Source organism: Trachurus japonicus, chromosome 10 (genome assembly GCF_045865225.1).
Source record: "Trachurus japonicus isolate A0001 chromosome 10, Traja_1.0".
NCBI classification, from domain to species: Eukaryota; Metazoa; Chordata; class Actinopteri; order Carangiformes; family Carangidae; genus Trachurus; species Trachurus japonicus.
The window spans coordinates 15,870,508-15,886,123 of record NC_140916.1 but is presented as its reverse complement, the minus strand read 5'-3'; the positions used below and the strand labels follow the sequence as shown (position 1 = coordinate 15,886,123).

Sequence of the window (15,616 nt, the reverse complement as noted above, 5' to 3'; positions counted from 1 at the left end):
GATGGACTGATTAATTAAAGAGGTAAAACACACTTTTATTATCACAAAATAATACAAGCCCATGGATCGATACACATTTTCAACAACAGTTCATAAATTAAAGTTATTGTCAGGGAGCCAGAATATTTTAGGGATTTTCTTTTCATCACATTTCCTGGAAAATAATCATAACTAAAAAAAAAATCATACACAATACTGTATATTGCACAATATGAAAGAGAGTGAGATTCCAAACGTCTTCATACAATCCACGTTAGCCCTGAACATGCCACAATGAATATGCATCCGTGGCCTGAAGAGGAAGACCAGATGCAATGATTTTTTTTGTTTGCACATGCAACAGGGCCAGACTTTTGTTGAACATGCAGATATAGCCTCAAAAAGAGACCCTTTGGAATTTATGTTTGGGATTTATGTTAATCTGAACTGTCATTACTGATATAGGTTGTGCTATATCAGCAGTAGGCTTATCTTTGATGTGAAGAAATGGGTATTTCATGGAGATCTTGAGCTCATTTTATATCTTTGATCTTAATTAGTTGATCTTTAAAGAACTCTGTACAGTTTATCTCCCAAACTCAGGGAAGGATAAGAGCTGTCCTCAACCTTCTGCCTGAATGGAAAAATACTGTGTAGGTGCACATACACAGGACTGTTTGTTACCATAAAAAAAAAGAAAATCATGACAGTCAAGATACCCCTCCCCCTCCAACATCCTTCCCTTGTTTGTTTGTATCTCATATTCTGGAAATAGTCCACATCGGAGATTGTTGATTTGTGTATGGGTGTGATGTTTGGAGCTCACCTTACAGTAAACATAGTAAATCCTGTGAGGACAAGAGGAGACAGTCAAAGGCCGGACCTCTCTGGTCTTGTGGCGTGCGTTCCCCTCGGACACGCCCTGTGCCGGTAAGCTGGGGCACTGCGCTCCCATAGGAAGCCCTGTGTGTGGCGTCCTCCGGTCGTCACCAGGATGATTAAAAGTTCCTTCCTTTCCCACTTGGAGGGGCATTGTCCCGGTGAACAGACAGACTGCCGACACCGCGTCCTGGGGAGGAAGTGAGTCTCTCACCGTCCAAGGAGGAGCAGAGCGGCCAACACACTGATGGCACAGCCAGTCTGAACACACCCTTTCATTAAGGTTTAACTATGCAAATGGGAATAATCAAGAGCATTTGATTTTGTGAATCAACGGGGCCGGAGTTAAATATAGTCTATAGTCTTGCTTGCAGCAATGGTTCCCAACATGAGACCCTCTGAGGGGTTGCAGGATAAATCTGCGTGGCCTTGAGATGATTTTCAGGAAATGAAAGAAAAAAGAACACATTTTTTATTGCGATTCACTGGAAAAAAAAATTCCACTTTCTGCCGGTAATAAGAGATCATACATAGACATTGTTTTTTCTTTTGAAGAGAGACAACAAAAGGTTGGGGACCAGTGGTTTTTATTAGTCCCTATAGTATACTCTGGGTTTTATTCCAGTATACTGATTTCAAATGTCATCACTGTTTTTTTAAGAAGAAGAAAATTAGAAAAAGCTACCAGATTTGTGACAAATTAAACTCTTGGCCTGATGATGGCGCTAGATGGAAAGCCAGGAATAAAAAAAACCATCACAAATGTAATGCAGCCAATGGTGGTCAAGTCATGTGAACCCCATGGTGGCGCTCGAAGAGGAGTTGGGATCGTCAAGGTCATTGGTACTTAGCTATTCAAAACTCTTCAAACCAGGCGCTGTAACTTATGTTTACCTCAAGCACGTGTTTCAAACATGAGACAAGACCTCAAGTAAAGTATAAATATATAGATCTTTATTTATTCATTTACTTCATATGCTTAGTTAACAGTGTTGGGGAACATTACTTTCATTAAAACTAACTTGTTACACTTCAGGAACAATAAGGAAATGTTAGGACGGACGATGGCTTTAGCTGCTGTAGGAAATACTGATGATAGTGATGTATGAAGAAATACAATGAAGTCCAAATAATCATAATTAATCTTTGCATTCAGATTGATACCATTGATTATTATTGTGATGGCAATAACTAAAATAATAGAACCAAAATAAATCAAAGAGAAGGTTATAAACAGTGAACATGATGTTAGGATGGTAAGAAATAATACAACAAATACTGAAAAACATTAGTTCCTACTATGTACTAGAGTTAAGAGTTAAATAAAATAGAAAATAAAATCAGGAATCTTTGTAACATGTGACCCTCAACACTGTTTCATAATAATATACCTTTAGAATACAAAATACAAATTATACTTGATATAAAGTATCAGTGCATAATCACTTCCTCTCCACATAAACAAAACCAATTGGTCCACAAATAAAAATTCATTATGGGCTTCAAAATATCCACTTTAACACTGTAGTTTACTTGCTGACAAATACTGTTATCTTGAGTCATCAATATGTTCGATGTGGCCGCATTTCAACAGAGTGTGCGCACAGTAACACATGAACATTAATGAAGGGTTTGGTCCACAGTATGCTCAACACATCCTTTGTCACAAATGAACTGATCGCAATGCTGCTGAAACAAAATATAACAAAAACAATGAACCAGAGCAGACCGGTGCTAACGTCTCACACACACACACGCACACACGCACGCACGCACACACACACACACACACACACACACACACATACATGTAAGTGTTTTTTGTAGCCTGCCCTGCAAGCTTTATTAACACTTAAGTACAAGATGAAGGACGGAGAATATCCACATACATGTTCCTACAGAGGCAGATTCCCTCAGCTTTACTATCAGTGAATACAGCAGCACAAACAGCTTCTAAGAGTGGGACGGGTTATTACGGAGCTGGAAAGTTCTTTGGTTAAAATCGGAGCCAGACCCAAGTTCTAACAATCGAAATAAATACGCAATTTATTTTACTAGTGCTTGAATAAACTGTTAATTCTTGTTCTAATTCAAACTGTACACAAGAAAATAAACAAATCTGATTTCCTTCTCACTTTTTTTTTTTTTTAGATTAACCAAAAACAATTGGAGCTTCTTCAATTTGATGTTTGGAGGAATTTGAATGGACAGTAACTCTTAATTTACATGCTTTCATATTGGAGTTATGTTTAATCTAAAGCTGTCTGGTCTTAACTCTCAGCTTTACCCTGTTTCCTCCATTAACCTGTGATTTTCCATAACCTGGAGAGCTTTAAAAAAAACATGGCAGAGCACTCCTCTCCTCTCCTCTGTCGCTCTGGGTCAACCTGAGTTAAGTGAGCTGATCATTTTATGGAAATCATGAGCTATGACACCACAAATAAGACAATTTTCACATTGTAGAATTAATATTGTTGTTTTTTTCCTATTGAAAGTAGCTACACTACAAAAAAGCGTTTCTTTACAAACTAATTCTCAAGTTCAATTTTTTTTTTTGTGGGGTGGTTTATATATATATATATATATATATATATATATAATTATCTAAGCTTCAGCTATGGTCTCTCTTCTTTCTGGACGTTGTTCTTCTTCATAACAGTTGTAGTTTGTACAGTTGTAGTTTGTCTGTGGTGAAGTTGGGATCATCGTGGTTTGTTTTCACAGTAGAGCAAAGAAATACCTGAGCCTGTTTTCAGCTGTTTGACATATCACAGTTAATGTGGAGCGGGCCAGCAGCATTAACATCTGTCTGAAAACTGGAAAGGAGTCAACAGCCTACAGGTTTTTCTTTTGTTGCACAGCAGACGGCCCTGGAAATTAGAGGATGTAGAAGTTCTAGTCGAGTAGATTCACGAGGTGTTTCAGAGCGTCCTTTCTAAAAGGTTTAAGAGGGAATCTCATTGGTTTTCCTCTCAAATGTTGCTACAGAACAGTCCAGAGATAACGAGTCAAAACAGAGGAGAACAAAGCAAAGGTCTTGAGGCTACCAAGTCAGATTCTCCAAGGGCGGGGCAGGAGGCTACACGGGCGGGGTGGAGTAGCGCACCACATAGTTGTAGTCGGGCGGTGGGCTGTGACACTCCAGGCCAGCGTCCAGAGCCGAGTCGTCCAGGGTCGAGTCGTCCAGGCTGAAGTCCAGAGACGGGACTGTGGTTGGGAACTTCTCCTTCTCTGTGTCACACAGCACAGACTCCTTACTCTTACTCACCGCCTTCATCCTGAAAAACACAAAGAGTGACAACATAAATACTAACACACACTTTAACGGTTTATTCCCAACTCGACTGGAAACAATAAGTCAGTGGGAGCACTGTGAACCAGCCTCTAATTGTTCTGTCCATGAAAACAGATGTAGACAAATAAGTGGATAATGGACATATCATCGGCCTCGTACAATAAACAGACAGTGCTAATTGCACAAACACTGGAAAACAAATATGACACAATAGACACAACAAATCAGTGTGTCGTGACAGGATGATCTGTTGACATCCTGACCAGGAGATGACACTGACTGCACCCAAAGTGACCCCAGGGCTTTTCTAAGAAGAAAGTCTTTTGTTCACTTCATTGGAAAAATTATTCACAGCCCTCATGCAAAGGCTTTTGGTATCACTGCAACAGCTGTGGAATGATTCTGATCTCATAACTTTTCAATAAGTTTTGTTTTTAGAAACACTGCTGCAGTCTCTGTGGATTGACAAATACCCAGTTTTAAAGGACCAGTGCGTCATGTTTAGAATTGAATATAATATTAATAATTGTGATTACGTTTTCACTGGTGTATAATCACCTGAAACTAATAATAATCACTTTCCAGGGATGTAGCTCTGCCATGTTTCTACAGTAGCCCAGTACGGACAAAATAAACACTGGCTAAGGAGACTGCCTTTAATGTTTTTATGAATGTAATCTGCTCCCTCAGTGAATAACACTAAACCCAATGCACTAGTCTTTTAATTTATTCTTAATAGCAATTTGTTTTCTTTAAGGCGATCTGCCCTGATCGCTCTCACAATGGAGAGCTGCTTGATATTTTGGATTCAAAAAGTGCCCCTTGTGAAGCTGCACAACCAGACAAACCTTCCCTCATTCACATATGATGTAATCCATCATCCCGAGCTTTTCTGCTTCATTTGATGCTCAGAATATGAGTAATCGCCTCTTATTGTCTTTGGGGGTTGCTAAGGGGTTTCCAGAGCTCCTCTCTCGAGGCCAAAGGGTCAGAGCCCAGTGAGGGGGAAGTGATGGCGCTCTACTGGAATGCTGCTGTGATGAATAAACTACCTGGTAAACTAAGCATCAAAAACAGCCAACAATAGTACGATGCTGTGTCGCCAATGCCAAGCACAAGGTTACAGCGCAGTTGGCAACAGGAAACAACATGAGTCAGGTTGATCATCACAATCTTTGACCCTGAGCTGAAAATATTTGTAAATAGATTGTCTTTAAAGTTTAAAGGAAGACATGATGCCAAATATTTAGTTGTTAGAGCGTAATGTGTGAAACTTGCTGGTTTTATGAATCATCATGATGGTATGAATTAATATCTTTAGGGTTTAAACTGTTGGATAAAACGGGACAGATTGAAACCACACTTCAGCAACCTGAGGAGGTTATAAGAGTGGTGAAGGCAGAAGGAGCAACAGGTGGACCCAAGCTACACAAAAGATCAGCACTACAGCGAACAGGGGAGGCCCTTATAAAACCTCCTTTCAGTTCAAAGGTGGCAGTGATTGAGTGGTTGCCCAGCGAGAAGGTCCTCCCCGCAAAATATAGATCATTCTCTGCATGCCTGGGTCGACTCTCTCTGCCACGCTGAGGCCCTGATAACACCAGCACGCTCTAAATGTGTCGAGGTGGCCTCAGCTTCAAGTTTTCAGAGATAAGATACTAAAATACAGTGTAGGTGTTTGTGTTTGTAAAAGTAAGAAGTTTGCTCACTACGACTCAGCAGACATTCAGGAAACACAAGATGATTTAATTTATTGCTGCTTGTCTTATTTTTCGTTGCACAAGCCACACCACTTGGAAAGAATATCAATAGTTGTTACTGAGCAGGGAACAGTAGAATGATGCTGAAAGGTTGAAAAGTACAATTACCTACTACAAGGGTTCAACCCAATGAATTAATCCTGCTACTGAGCTGCTGTAAATTCTGTATGTAAGCATCAAGATGCCTGCAGACACCCAAAATTTGATTCAGATTTTACTTTTTCTTCAAATAACACCTCGATTTTCCTTTTTTTCTCCATGACATAAGTTTTATAAACTTGCTCTAACAGCATCTTAAATCCATCAAATGCTATACAGGATTTTGGAGTGTACACAGTCTGTGCACGTCACTCCTTTGAGACGGTGTGTTTTTGTTACCCAGCATTGGACTATAGAGGACGGCCATGACTCATAAGCTAGGTCAGTCTGGGAGGTAGCTCATTCAAGGCTCTTTAAGGGAAAACAAAAAGGTTTTAGTGCGGCTGTTAAAACAGCCAAACCTCAAGTGACGCAGCCACGCTGCTTTTGTTCTCTGTCTTTCAGTTTGTCACCTTCAAGCCTTTTCCCTCCCACCCCTCCTTTGTGCTGCTGCCCCTCACGCATGGTTTCTTCAGACAAAAGGGAAAACTAGCTGCCGACTTTAAGACAGAAGAAATGTGTGTGTGTTGTATGACAGTTATAGCGTCTACATTCCTGCACAGCGGGGAGGTTTCCAAGCAGGTATTTTGCAGTCTCCTCCAGTGCGTTTGTTTGTGAAAGTGTGTGTGTGTGTGTGTGTGAGTGAGAGACAAGTGTATTGTGAGGTGTAGTGTACGTACGCTAGAGCCATGATGCTCAGAGGTCGACCTGCCAGCGATTCAAGGCGTTTCAGTGTGTTCATGTTGTCAGAGGAGAGGCCCATCCCACTGTCTGAGTGGCCGTCCTGATGATGACGATGGAAAGAGAGAGTAGATCATTAAAACACATCATCGTGTCTTTTATTTTTTATTGTCTGAGGGCAAATCACACATCTTTTATGAGTGCATTTTATTTCTATAGAACATTTGAGAACCAGAGTTACAAACTGCTTCACAGGTGCACATAAAATATGATAGTGTAAAGTATGAGTAAGTAACTGGGCACTCTACATAAAATGACAGCCCAAGAAGAAATCATCTTAACAAGAGCCATTATGGTTTAAAACCCAGTTCAATCAATATGAAAATTGACCCGAATCCAAATTCTTTTATCATCTCATAGCGTTCAAATGAGCCACATATATGATTTATGTTCTTGTGTGGAGTTTCAAATTGATGTCACATGCCTGTTACCTAACTAATGGCTCGGTTTAGGAACAGTTGAAGTGCGTATTGCGTTTCTGTCTCTGGTGTAGTCCGTGTGTCAGACAGAATAACTTACCCCGTGGCTCTCATTTGTCCCATTCTCCATGGTAACCTCGTCAAAGGTTTTCACACTAGCAGGACGGATCTTGATGTTCCTGGCAAAAGAATATTTCCAGGGTAAATGTCCAAAATATCCTGAGAAGTTCTGTTTCTGTTCAGAGAACCAGTCGATTACACTGGAGCCAGGAGGCAAAGTTCAACAACAAAACCGCAGGAACTTAATCACTTGGATCAACAATACGCATCATCTGTGACATTGTACTTTGAAAACACACCTTGTTTACTTTGCATTTCAGCACTCAGAGGCTTAAACGACTGCTTAATTTAGCTTAAGCGTTAACTGTCATTACTGCTTTTCAACACCTACTCAATAAACACACTTGGAGGACTTGTGAAAACTCAAGACTTTAACAAATATTATTTCAGTCGACATAAATCTGGAAGCTGGCTCTATAGTTTTTAGGGAAATTCCTCACAGCAGCCACAATACTGAAAGCTCTCTGACCATCGAACTTCCGTGTCTATATTTCTTATCAAATGCCCATCAGGTTACTCATTGTCCCCAGGTCAGACCTAAATGTTCTCCTTGTAGCTTAGTGCCAGATGAACAATAACTGCTTTGGACTTTATTCAGTGCTAAGTGGGAAGATAATTTAAGTATTTCCTTTACAAAACAATTCAGCACTCCTTACTCCTTCTCTTACTCTGAGGATAGGTTTACATATTATTAAGATAAGGGGATTTATTTTGAATTTAAATCAGCTGCAACTGATTTCAGATTTCAAGGAGCCAACAAGACTGGCGCCTCAAGCCAGGATCTCAGCATGGCTTGGACGAAGCGGTGCTTTGGGTTGAACACCAACATCAGCGTGATAAACGTGGTGCAGAATTACAATTTCAAGTTGTTGATGGTGTTGGATGAAAAGTTAAAGGGTTGCAGAATGACCACAGATTATCCCAAGGGGAACATGAATATCTGCATCAAATTCAACCTCATGGTGGTGCTACGGGAAACATCTGGGATTTGTCGAAGCCACTGGGAGTTTTCATCTGGGAACCATGAATATCAGGACTAGACTTTTCAACAGGTAGATGCTGAGATATGTCACAGGTTAGATGGAAGCTTTAACTTGCTGGACAAGATGAGTCATTAGGTCATTAGGATTCAGATTCTTGACAACATGGGTATCTGTCATGAATAATATGACAATACATTCATTAGTTGTCAACATTTTTCTGTTTGGATCAAAGTGTGGGAATAACAAATTCCTCCTCAAGTTCCCTTGTGTTTCAGTTGTGTCTGTTGTGTAAACCAGCCAGTGAACAAGGATCCGTGTTCTCACCAGTTGCTCCCTGAGTCACAGTGGGAGGACGGTCGTGACGGTGTCTCCTCTGACAGCACCGTGGTGGTCGGGTCTCCCACCTTCCCCAGCAGGGCTGTGTTGATGGGAATGTAGTCCTTTCCGTCCTAAATCAACCAGAAAGAGACAAGACATCTAAGATCACACCCTACAACAAGTGGATTAAGTAGGTTGACACATCCCCAGGTCGTGTGGCGAGCAGCCAAAGAAGGACATGCAGAATAAAATCCAAAGCAATAGATGGTGATTTGAGAGAAGCCGTCAGTCTGGGACCAGCCGTCCTGCGCTGTAACAGAAGCTTTATTAATGAGAGTCAAACCCCTCCACTATTCCAGTCTGAGCTGTTTCTCACGAGGATAGCTTTTACGTACTCATTTGTATTGCACCATGCTGTAGTTTTCATGTGATGTGATGTGATGTGTGGCCTTGTGTTTCACTCATATTACTTCCCTGGACTGTGTGGTCTTTTCAGGAGAAGTAAAAGATTCCTTTTGTTCCTCAGTCTGGACAAAAAGTATGTTTTCTTAAGTGGCAGGAAGATGCCTCGTACATCCCGATGGCTGAAAATGATCTGGGCTTGTTAGGATTCGAGCCAATGTCCTATCATCAGAGATAACTGATGCTGAGCGCCCCTCCTGCTTTAGTTTCCATTAATCTACTACAGTAACATCTTGTTATTCTTTCAACACCAAAGTAGTTTTTTGGGTTCAGATGTCAGTGGCTTGTTATGTTGTTCTGTACTGCACAGGGCCATAACTTACGTTGAGCTGTTTTACATAGTAAACCTCAAAAAAAAAAAAAATTAAGTAAAGGGACCTGAAATTGACCCAACACAAATGCCCAATTAATGTCTATGTGTTCAGAGCTCAGAGTGAATCTGCTGGTTGACACACACAAGTACAAGACGTGCAACAAGGTGAAGTGTCCACACTTCAGCGTGGATACTGCTGTATAAATAATAATTCGGACCCGTCCGGCATCCTGGCTCAGGTTTCAGACTTTTTTGAGGTTATTTAGCTGCTTAGGTTAAAGGGTCCTGGTCCCATGCTGGCTAACAGTCTGACTCTACTGTGAGGAAGGCTAACTGAACTATGTTGGGTGGATATAATATTAATATTTCCTTACCATTTAATATGTTTACATAACAACAAAACACAAAGATTTTCCTGCATATTTCGAGTGCATATTTGTTTGCCTGATTATCACAAACACTTCTGACTGCCTCATATAAACAACCAGCTTCCTACAATTTGTGAAAAATAACAGACCATGTTATCTCACATCACACTAATGATTACATGGTTTTTCCATATATTCCAGAAGGGGCCAAGTGTCGTTGTGTTACTCTCTCAGTTACTCTAAACACCCCCCTGAACCAGACACACCTCTGAATCTTCTCTTGGCTGTGGAACCACGTTGTTTACTCAATATTTGTAATGTTTGTGACTCATATTTGTGACTGATATTTTTGTGCTTCCAAAGAAATTAATCATAAAATTGTAGCTTGCGTTCACACAAGAGCTGAACCGTAACCCTGTTGTTGTTCATAGAAAACCAACAATAAGGATGAAAATTTTGAATGTTGGACTTTTAAATGCGTACAGGGTTTGAATCATACACAACAACACTTTCATACCTGCTGTACGCTGGCCTGGAGCAGGTCTCCCAGCGTCTCCACCAGCTCCGTAAAGGTAGGTCGCCCCTGTGGCTCTCCGTGCCAGCAGTCCAACATGGTCTGATATCTACAGGCAGAGAATATACCACTGATTAAAAACACACAAACCCTCAGCATGCTGTGTGGACACAGTCTCAATGGTAATACCGAGAACAACAGGCAGTATATTAAAGGGATAGCTCAACATTTTGGCAAATTGGCCATTGCCATAATCCCTATAGTCATAGCAGTAGGTTTGTTACCTTTATTTGTTTTTATTGAGCTGCTCGCAGCTACGCTATGGAGGCTAATGGGATTTCTTTGTTTTCCTCATCAAACTCATCAAATACACAATCCAACAACTCCAAGATGCTCTTGTGGACAAGTTGTGACCTGCACATTCACCACGCTATGAGATCATAACAGAACATTACGAGACAGAGTTGTTTTCGAGGTAAAGGCAGAGACAGCTCGCCAGAAAACTACAGTAACCCTGACAGGAACGCGCATCAGCGGTTTTGCATGAATTTACCACTAAAACAACTCTGTCTCGTAACGTTCTGTTATTATCTCACAGCGTGGTGAATGTGCAGGTCACAACTTCTCCACGACAGCGTTTTGGAGTTGTTGGATTGTGTATTTGATGAGTTTGATGAGGGAAACCAAGAAATTCCATTAGCCTACGTAGCATAGCTCTGAGCAGCTCGCGGCTCTGCTCCACCGTTCTAAAAATAGCTTGCACAGACAATTAAAGGTAACAAACCTACTCCTAAAACTATAGGGATTATGGCAATGGGCCAATTTGCCAAAATGTTGAATTATCCCTTTAAGGTTGATGCACCAAAAGATGTGACAGATTGAGCAGCTTCAAGAGGGGGAACGGCTACCCCAGGATTCGTGGTCCTTTGTCTTTTCATCCTCAATAACCAAACCCTGATTGAACGACCACATCTGGGCAACCTTTGGATTGACTGTCATCTAGAACATTTGTTCATCCTCTCTGTTTTCTGCGGGAAGAGTCTCTGGGGTTGTATCTGATTCTCCCCTGGTCTTGGGTGTGAGGACCAGTGAGAGCGTACAGCCTCGCTCAGGTCTCTGACAAGCTGTCAGCGTCTCTGCCCATGTGGGAAGACTCTGAGCCTTTATGTGAGTTTCCATCGCAATGGTCCGTCTCATTTTGTGGAGGAATTTGGAAACGGAGCACCTCTGCTTCTGTTTAAGTTACGTTCACAGCATGTCACTGATTCAGACTGGTTGGTGATGGATCCCTATCCCGTTTCTGTTAAAGTACAGCAACCACCACTCTCCCCTACAGAAATCATAGGTTTTATGTGAGTGAAACTATTTCGATTCCCTATTGGGATCACATTCAGTTAATCTAAAGTTTGAGGACTTGGAAAAACAGATGGCTGGTCGCTGTTGTATTGACCCAGTCCTCTACTCCATCTGTATTTGTTTGCAAGGCATCTAGACCTCTCTGCCCCTCAGTGTTGTCAGGCCCGGCTGAAAGAAGCCAAGCGGCTGCCATTTTCATGTTAATGAGTGCAGAGTATACTCGTCCAGGTGGTAGCCCTCCTAACGGTGACAGGATGTGGAGAGCATGATCGTAGCCTTTTAGCATATAATTCAGGAGGGAAGTAGACACATTGTATGACTACACAATTTAAACCACATTTCCTGCCTGGTCCGTAATGAGAATAAATAGCCTCCCCCTGCATGTTTTGGGTCTATAGGGAGTGTGGTGTTTCTGAGGGAGCTGCGATTCTCTGAAAATTAGCTACTTTGTCCGGTTGGGAATGTGTGGTAAGATGGGAAGTGTGCATCCTATTTATTGTCCTCCCACTCTCCGTGCAGCATCCGCTAAATTCTTTTGCAATGCATCAGGATGTGGGATCTTATTAACAGGCGGTAGACAACATTCCTGATGAATCATTTCTGCAGTGGCGCGGATTAATTGCTCAACACCTCCTCCAACATCATGTGCTTTTTTTTATTATTCATATATTGCGGGTTTAGGGTCAGTTCAAAGTGTCAAAACCTGACTTTATGAACACACATCATGAACTGCAGACCTCTCAAGGGACTCACCCTGCTGACTCTTGAGTGTATTACTGTGCATCCCATTCAAACTGATATCAGCAGGTTTCATCTTGGCTTTAAATGAGAGGCAGCCCTCACAGTGTTAACTATGCAGAGAATAGTATCTGGCAGTTCTGTTTTCGTCAATGGATTGCCTGAACCAAGATGGAAAGTATGAAAGATTCTTGGCACCACTGGGTCTGTATCTACACATCGTGTGCTCTGACTGAAAAACTATGGTCTGGATTAGATTTTATGTATCGTATCCAATCACCGTCTCCTTTGCTGATAAATTCATTCAGTTAGTTCTACTTGGCACAAGTTGCTTCAAAACGCTGGACCTTTTGTTACCACATTGTTATTAAGCAGAAGTGCAGTATTATGCTTTCAAAACAAATACGATTTGTGAAGTTTGACTATGTGAGTCATTTTAAATTAAAACCAGACACAACATATGCACATGTTATGGTGAGACCCAGTTCCAGAGCTCAGACTGTGCAGCCCATAGATCTGGTTCAGCTGTACATAGCACAGAGGAGTCAAAGTGTTCTCATTACAAAAAATGTTTGTCTAGCTCCATCATTGACTGACGGCATGGACACCAGAGAGGAGGACGCTGTGTCCTCCCACAGATATTTATGTCCAGGCCCATCCACCAGCCCCTGCTTTTAAAAAGTCTCCAGTCTGTGGATCCATCTCTCCTCACTGGGGGAACTTGGACTTCCTTTGTTAAACTTTCCTCTCAGTTACATTCGTGCCACTGTCGGTCAGAAAATGCTTTTGAGCCTCAAGCTCGCTAATCAGTAGCTAAAGTTTCCTCCCACAGCATTTCAGAGCAGGGTTACCCATGATTCTTATCAGGCACCCCACAAAGAAACAATGCCTGCTCTCAGTTGTATATTGATATGGGAGGCTTTTACTTGCTGCCTTTCCTTTCGTGGCCATTGTGAGGAAAACATACTGCCAGGGGTACTGAGCTGGCTGAAATAAACAACACTTCTCTCACTATAAGAACTATACGCATTTAAATGAAATGACAAATTCTGCTTTGATTTGTTGTCTACAGAAGTAAAAGTGGACTTCATTATATATATATGTATGAATGAATTCTCACATTTCGGAGGAAGAATATTCAGGTGCTCTCATCCTCGTTCCTTCTTTAAGCCTGCAGCAAAATTCTTCATCAATTTGCACACCAGGGTACGGGGAGGCACCTGGCAGAGGAAAGAGAAGGAGAAGTTTAATACATTGATAAGTTATACATAAGAAGAGTGTTGGGTAACATGATGTGGTTTACGTGAGTATGTGATGTTATATGATATTAACATTATAAAATCCAACTGTAACAATATTGAGAAAGTTGAATCCGTCGTCTGTGCTCGTAGTGCTGTAGATACTGTATATAATTGAGATACAATATTGATACTGGTTCAGGGAAGAAAGGAGAACGAAAGAAAAGAAACAAAACTCTCAGGGCACCATGATTTATAAAGCTGGTTCTTGCCAATGTAATTTTCAAACTGTTGACACAAATTGCTTGGACAAAGTGTTTTCAGGTTTGGGGAAAATTAAAACAGTAGACGACAGTCAAATGAACAGTTTTTCTGTTTTTGAAATGATTGGATGATGTAACTTTGGTCCACTCATGACACAGGACAGTGGGGTCTCCATTGTACACTAAATGTATAATATTGTTATATTTGGACTGCTGAGTCGAGGATCTGTCAAATGTATCACTCACCATCCAAAAGGGAACCACCGCTAATTTTATTTACTTTTGAACCGTAATGTTGGCAATAAAAATTGCATTTCGAGCCAAAGCGTCATGCTTGGCTCCCTGTGAAAACATACAGTCATACACTGAACCAACGTATATCCAATATCCAGATTTGCTGGTTTTGGAAAATACATCTCCATTTTATACAATCAACACCATTTCTTGACTCATTAAATAATATTTTTGTGTGTTTGATAGAATTCCCCACACACAATGTAACATACCATCTTTGTAGCCAAATGCAAAGGAAAACCACAGATTTAGCTTTGTACTGTAGTGAACACGAAGTACTCTCAAGAGATAAAGCTTACCAGCTATTAAAAAGATTATACTCTCTATATATATGTTTAAATATAAAAAGAGATATGAAGGCTCCAAACAAAACTAGAACATGCACTTAAGTTTACAATGCAATGTGCCGGAAACTGTTGCAAAATTTAGTGGTGGTCATGGTCTTTATATATAGTGTTATATGACATCATACCTCAGCGGTAAGTGTTTATGATCAGACACCTCTTTCTCCATATGATTAAATAAACATTTCCCAACATACAAAGTGATAATGGTGTATCTGTAGTTCGATCAGCACCATGGGGACTTAGTTCACGTTTTGGCATCAACACTACACTAACAAGGTTTGGATATTTGATCTCACAAAACGGAACGGACACACTTCTGGTTCACAGAGTGATCTGAAAAACACACTTGGGTTCCCCTGACCTCCGAAGATGATCAGATTGCAAAGCTCACTTCTTTGCCATTTTTCTTGGTCATTTTGTATCTTTGTTTCCTGATTTATTTTTCTGAGGCCTGGCTAACACTACCCAGATGTGTAAGTGTTTCTTTAACGTAAAATGTGGTGAGAATGTGTCAGGAGTGAGGCGGAGGGAGGAAGAGACCAAGACAAAGAGGAGCGGGGAAAAAAGAAAAACTGTCATAATGACGTCAGTGTGTTTTACATTTAAAAGAATATGCAATTTGACACACTTTTTTCTCCAATGCAGCGGGCGACGACACCGTATGGCAGTGTTTCAAAAGCAGCACAGTCAGAAAGTAAAGCGCAGCAATACATCCAACCTTGGTTCTCTTCTTTTTTTTACGCTCTACTCTTATGTTTACCCTGCTTCCCATGGTGACATTTGAACATACAATATTTCATGTTGAGTCTTGCTATAGAAACATGTGGTGAGCTCCGTGCCATGGTGCAGAGGCGATCATGGACCAACACACAATGGTGTCTTAAAGGCTGCAGTGGTTTCACAGCAGGGGCACACTTTTACACTGATCTGGCTGCTTGGTTACAGTGAGTTTGTGTTGCCAGCTGGGAAAGAGATGGATAGCTTAAATAGGAGGTCTTCTCCCCTCTTAATGTCCCATGCATGTACTGTACTAGAAAGCACGTCTAACTTTGTTTCTAATAGTTTTTTTCAGGCTGACAATGCAAGCCTGA

General features: G+C 41.0%; 1 protein-coding gene across 1 annotated transcript in view; it reads right to left on the bottom strand.

Annotated features, from left to right (window-relative positions):
• Positions 1–1,790: 1,790 nt before the first annotated feature.
• Positions 1,791–15,616, bottom strand: part of kdrl (kinase insert domain receptor like) — a 41,798-nt gene continuing 27,972 nt past the window's right edge. Inside the window, exons 25-30 of the mRNA XM_085789538.1 lie at positions 13,504–13,603; positions 10,293–10,398; positions 8,639–8,763; positions 7,312–7,390; positions 6,732–6,835; positions 1,791–4,136 (exon numbers count right to left, since the gene is read on the bottom strand). Of these exons, the coding sequence (XP_085645664.1) occupies positions 3,938–4,136; positions 6,732–6,835; positions 7,312–7,390; positions 8,639–8,763; positions 10,293–10,398; positions 13,504–13,603 (713 nt within the window). The 3' untranslated portion in view covers positions 1,791–3,937. The remainder of the gene's footprint in view (positions 4,137–6,731; positions 6,836–7,311; positions 7,391–8,638; positions 8,764–10,292; positions 10,399–13,503; positions 13,604–15,616) is intronic.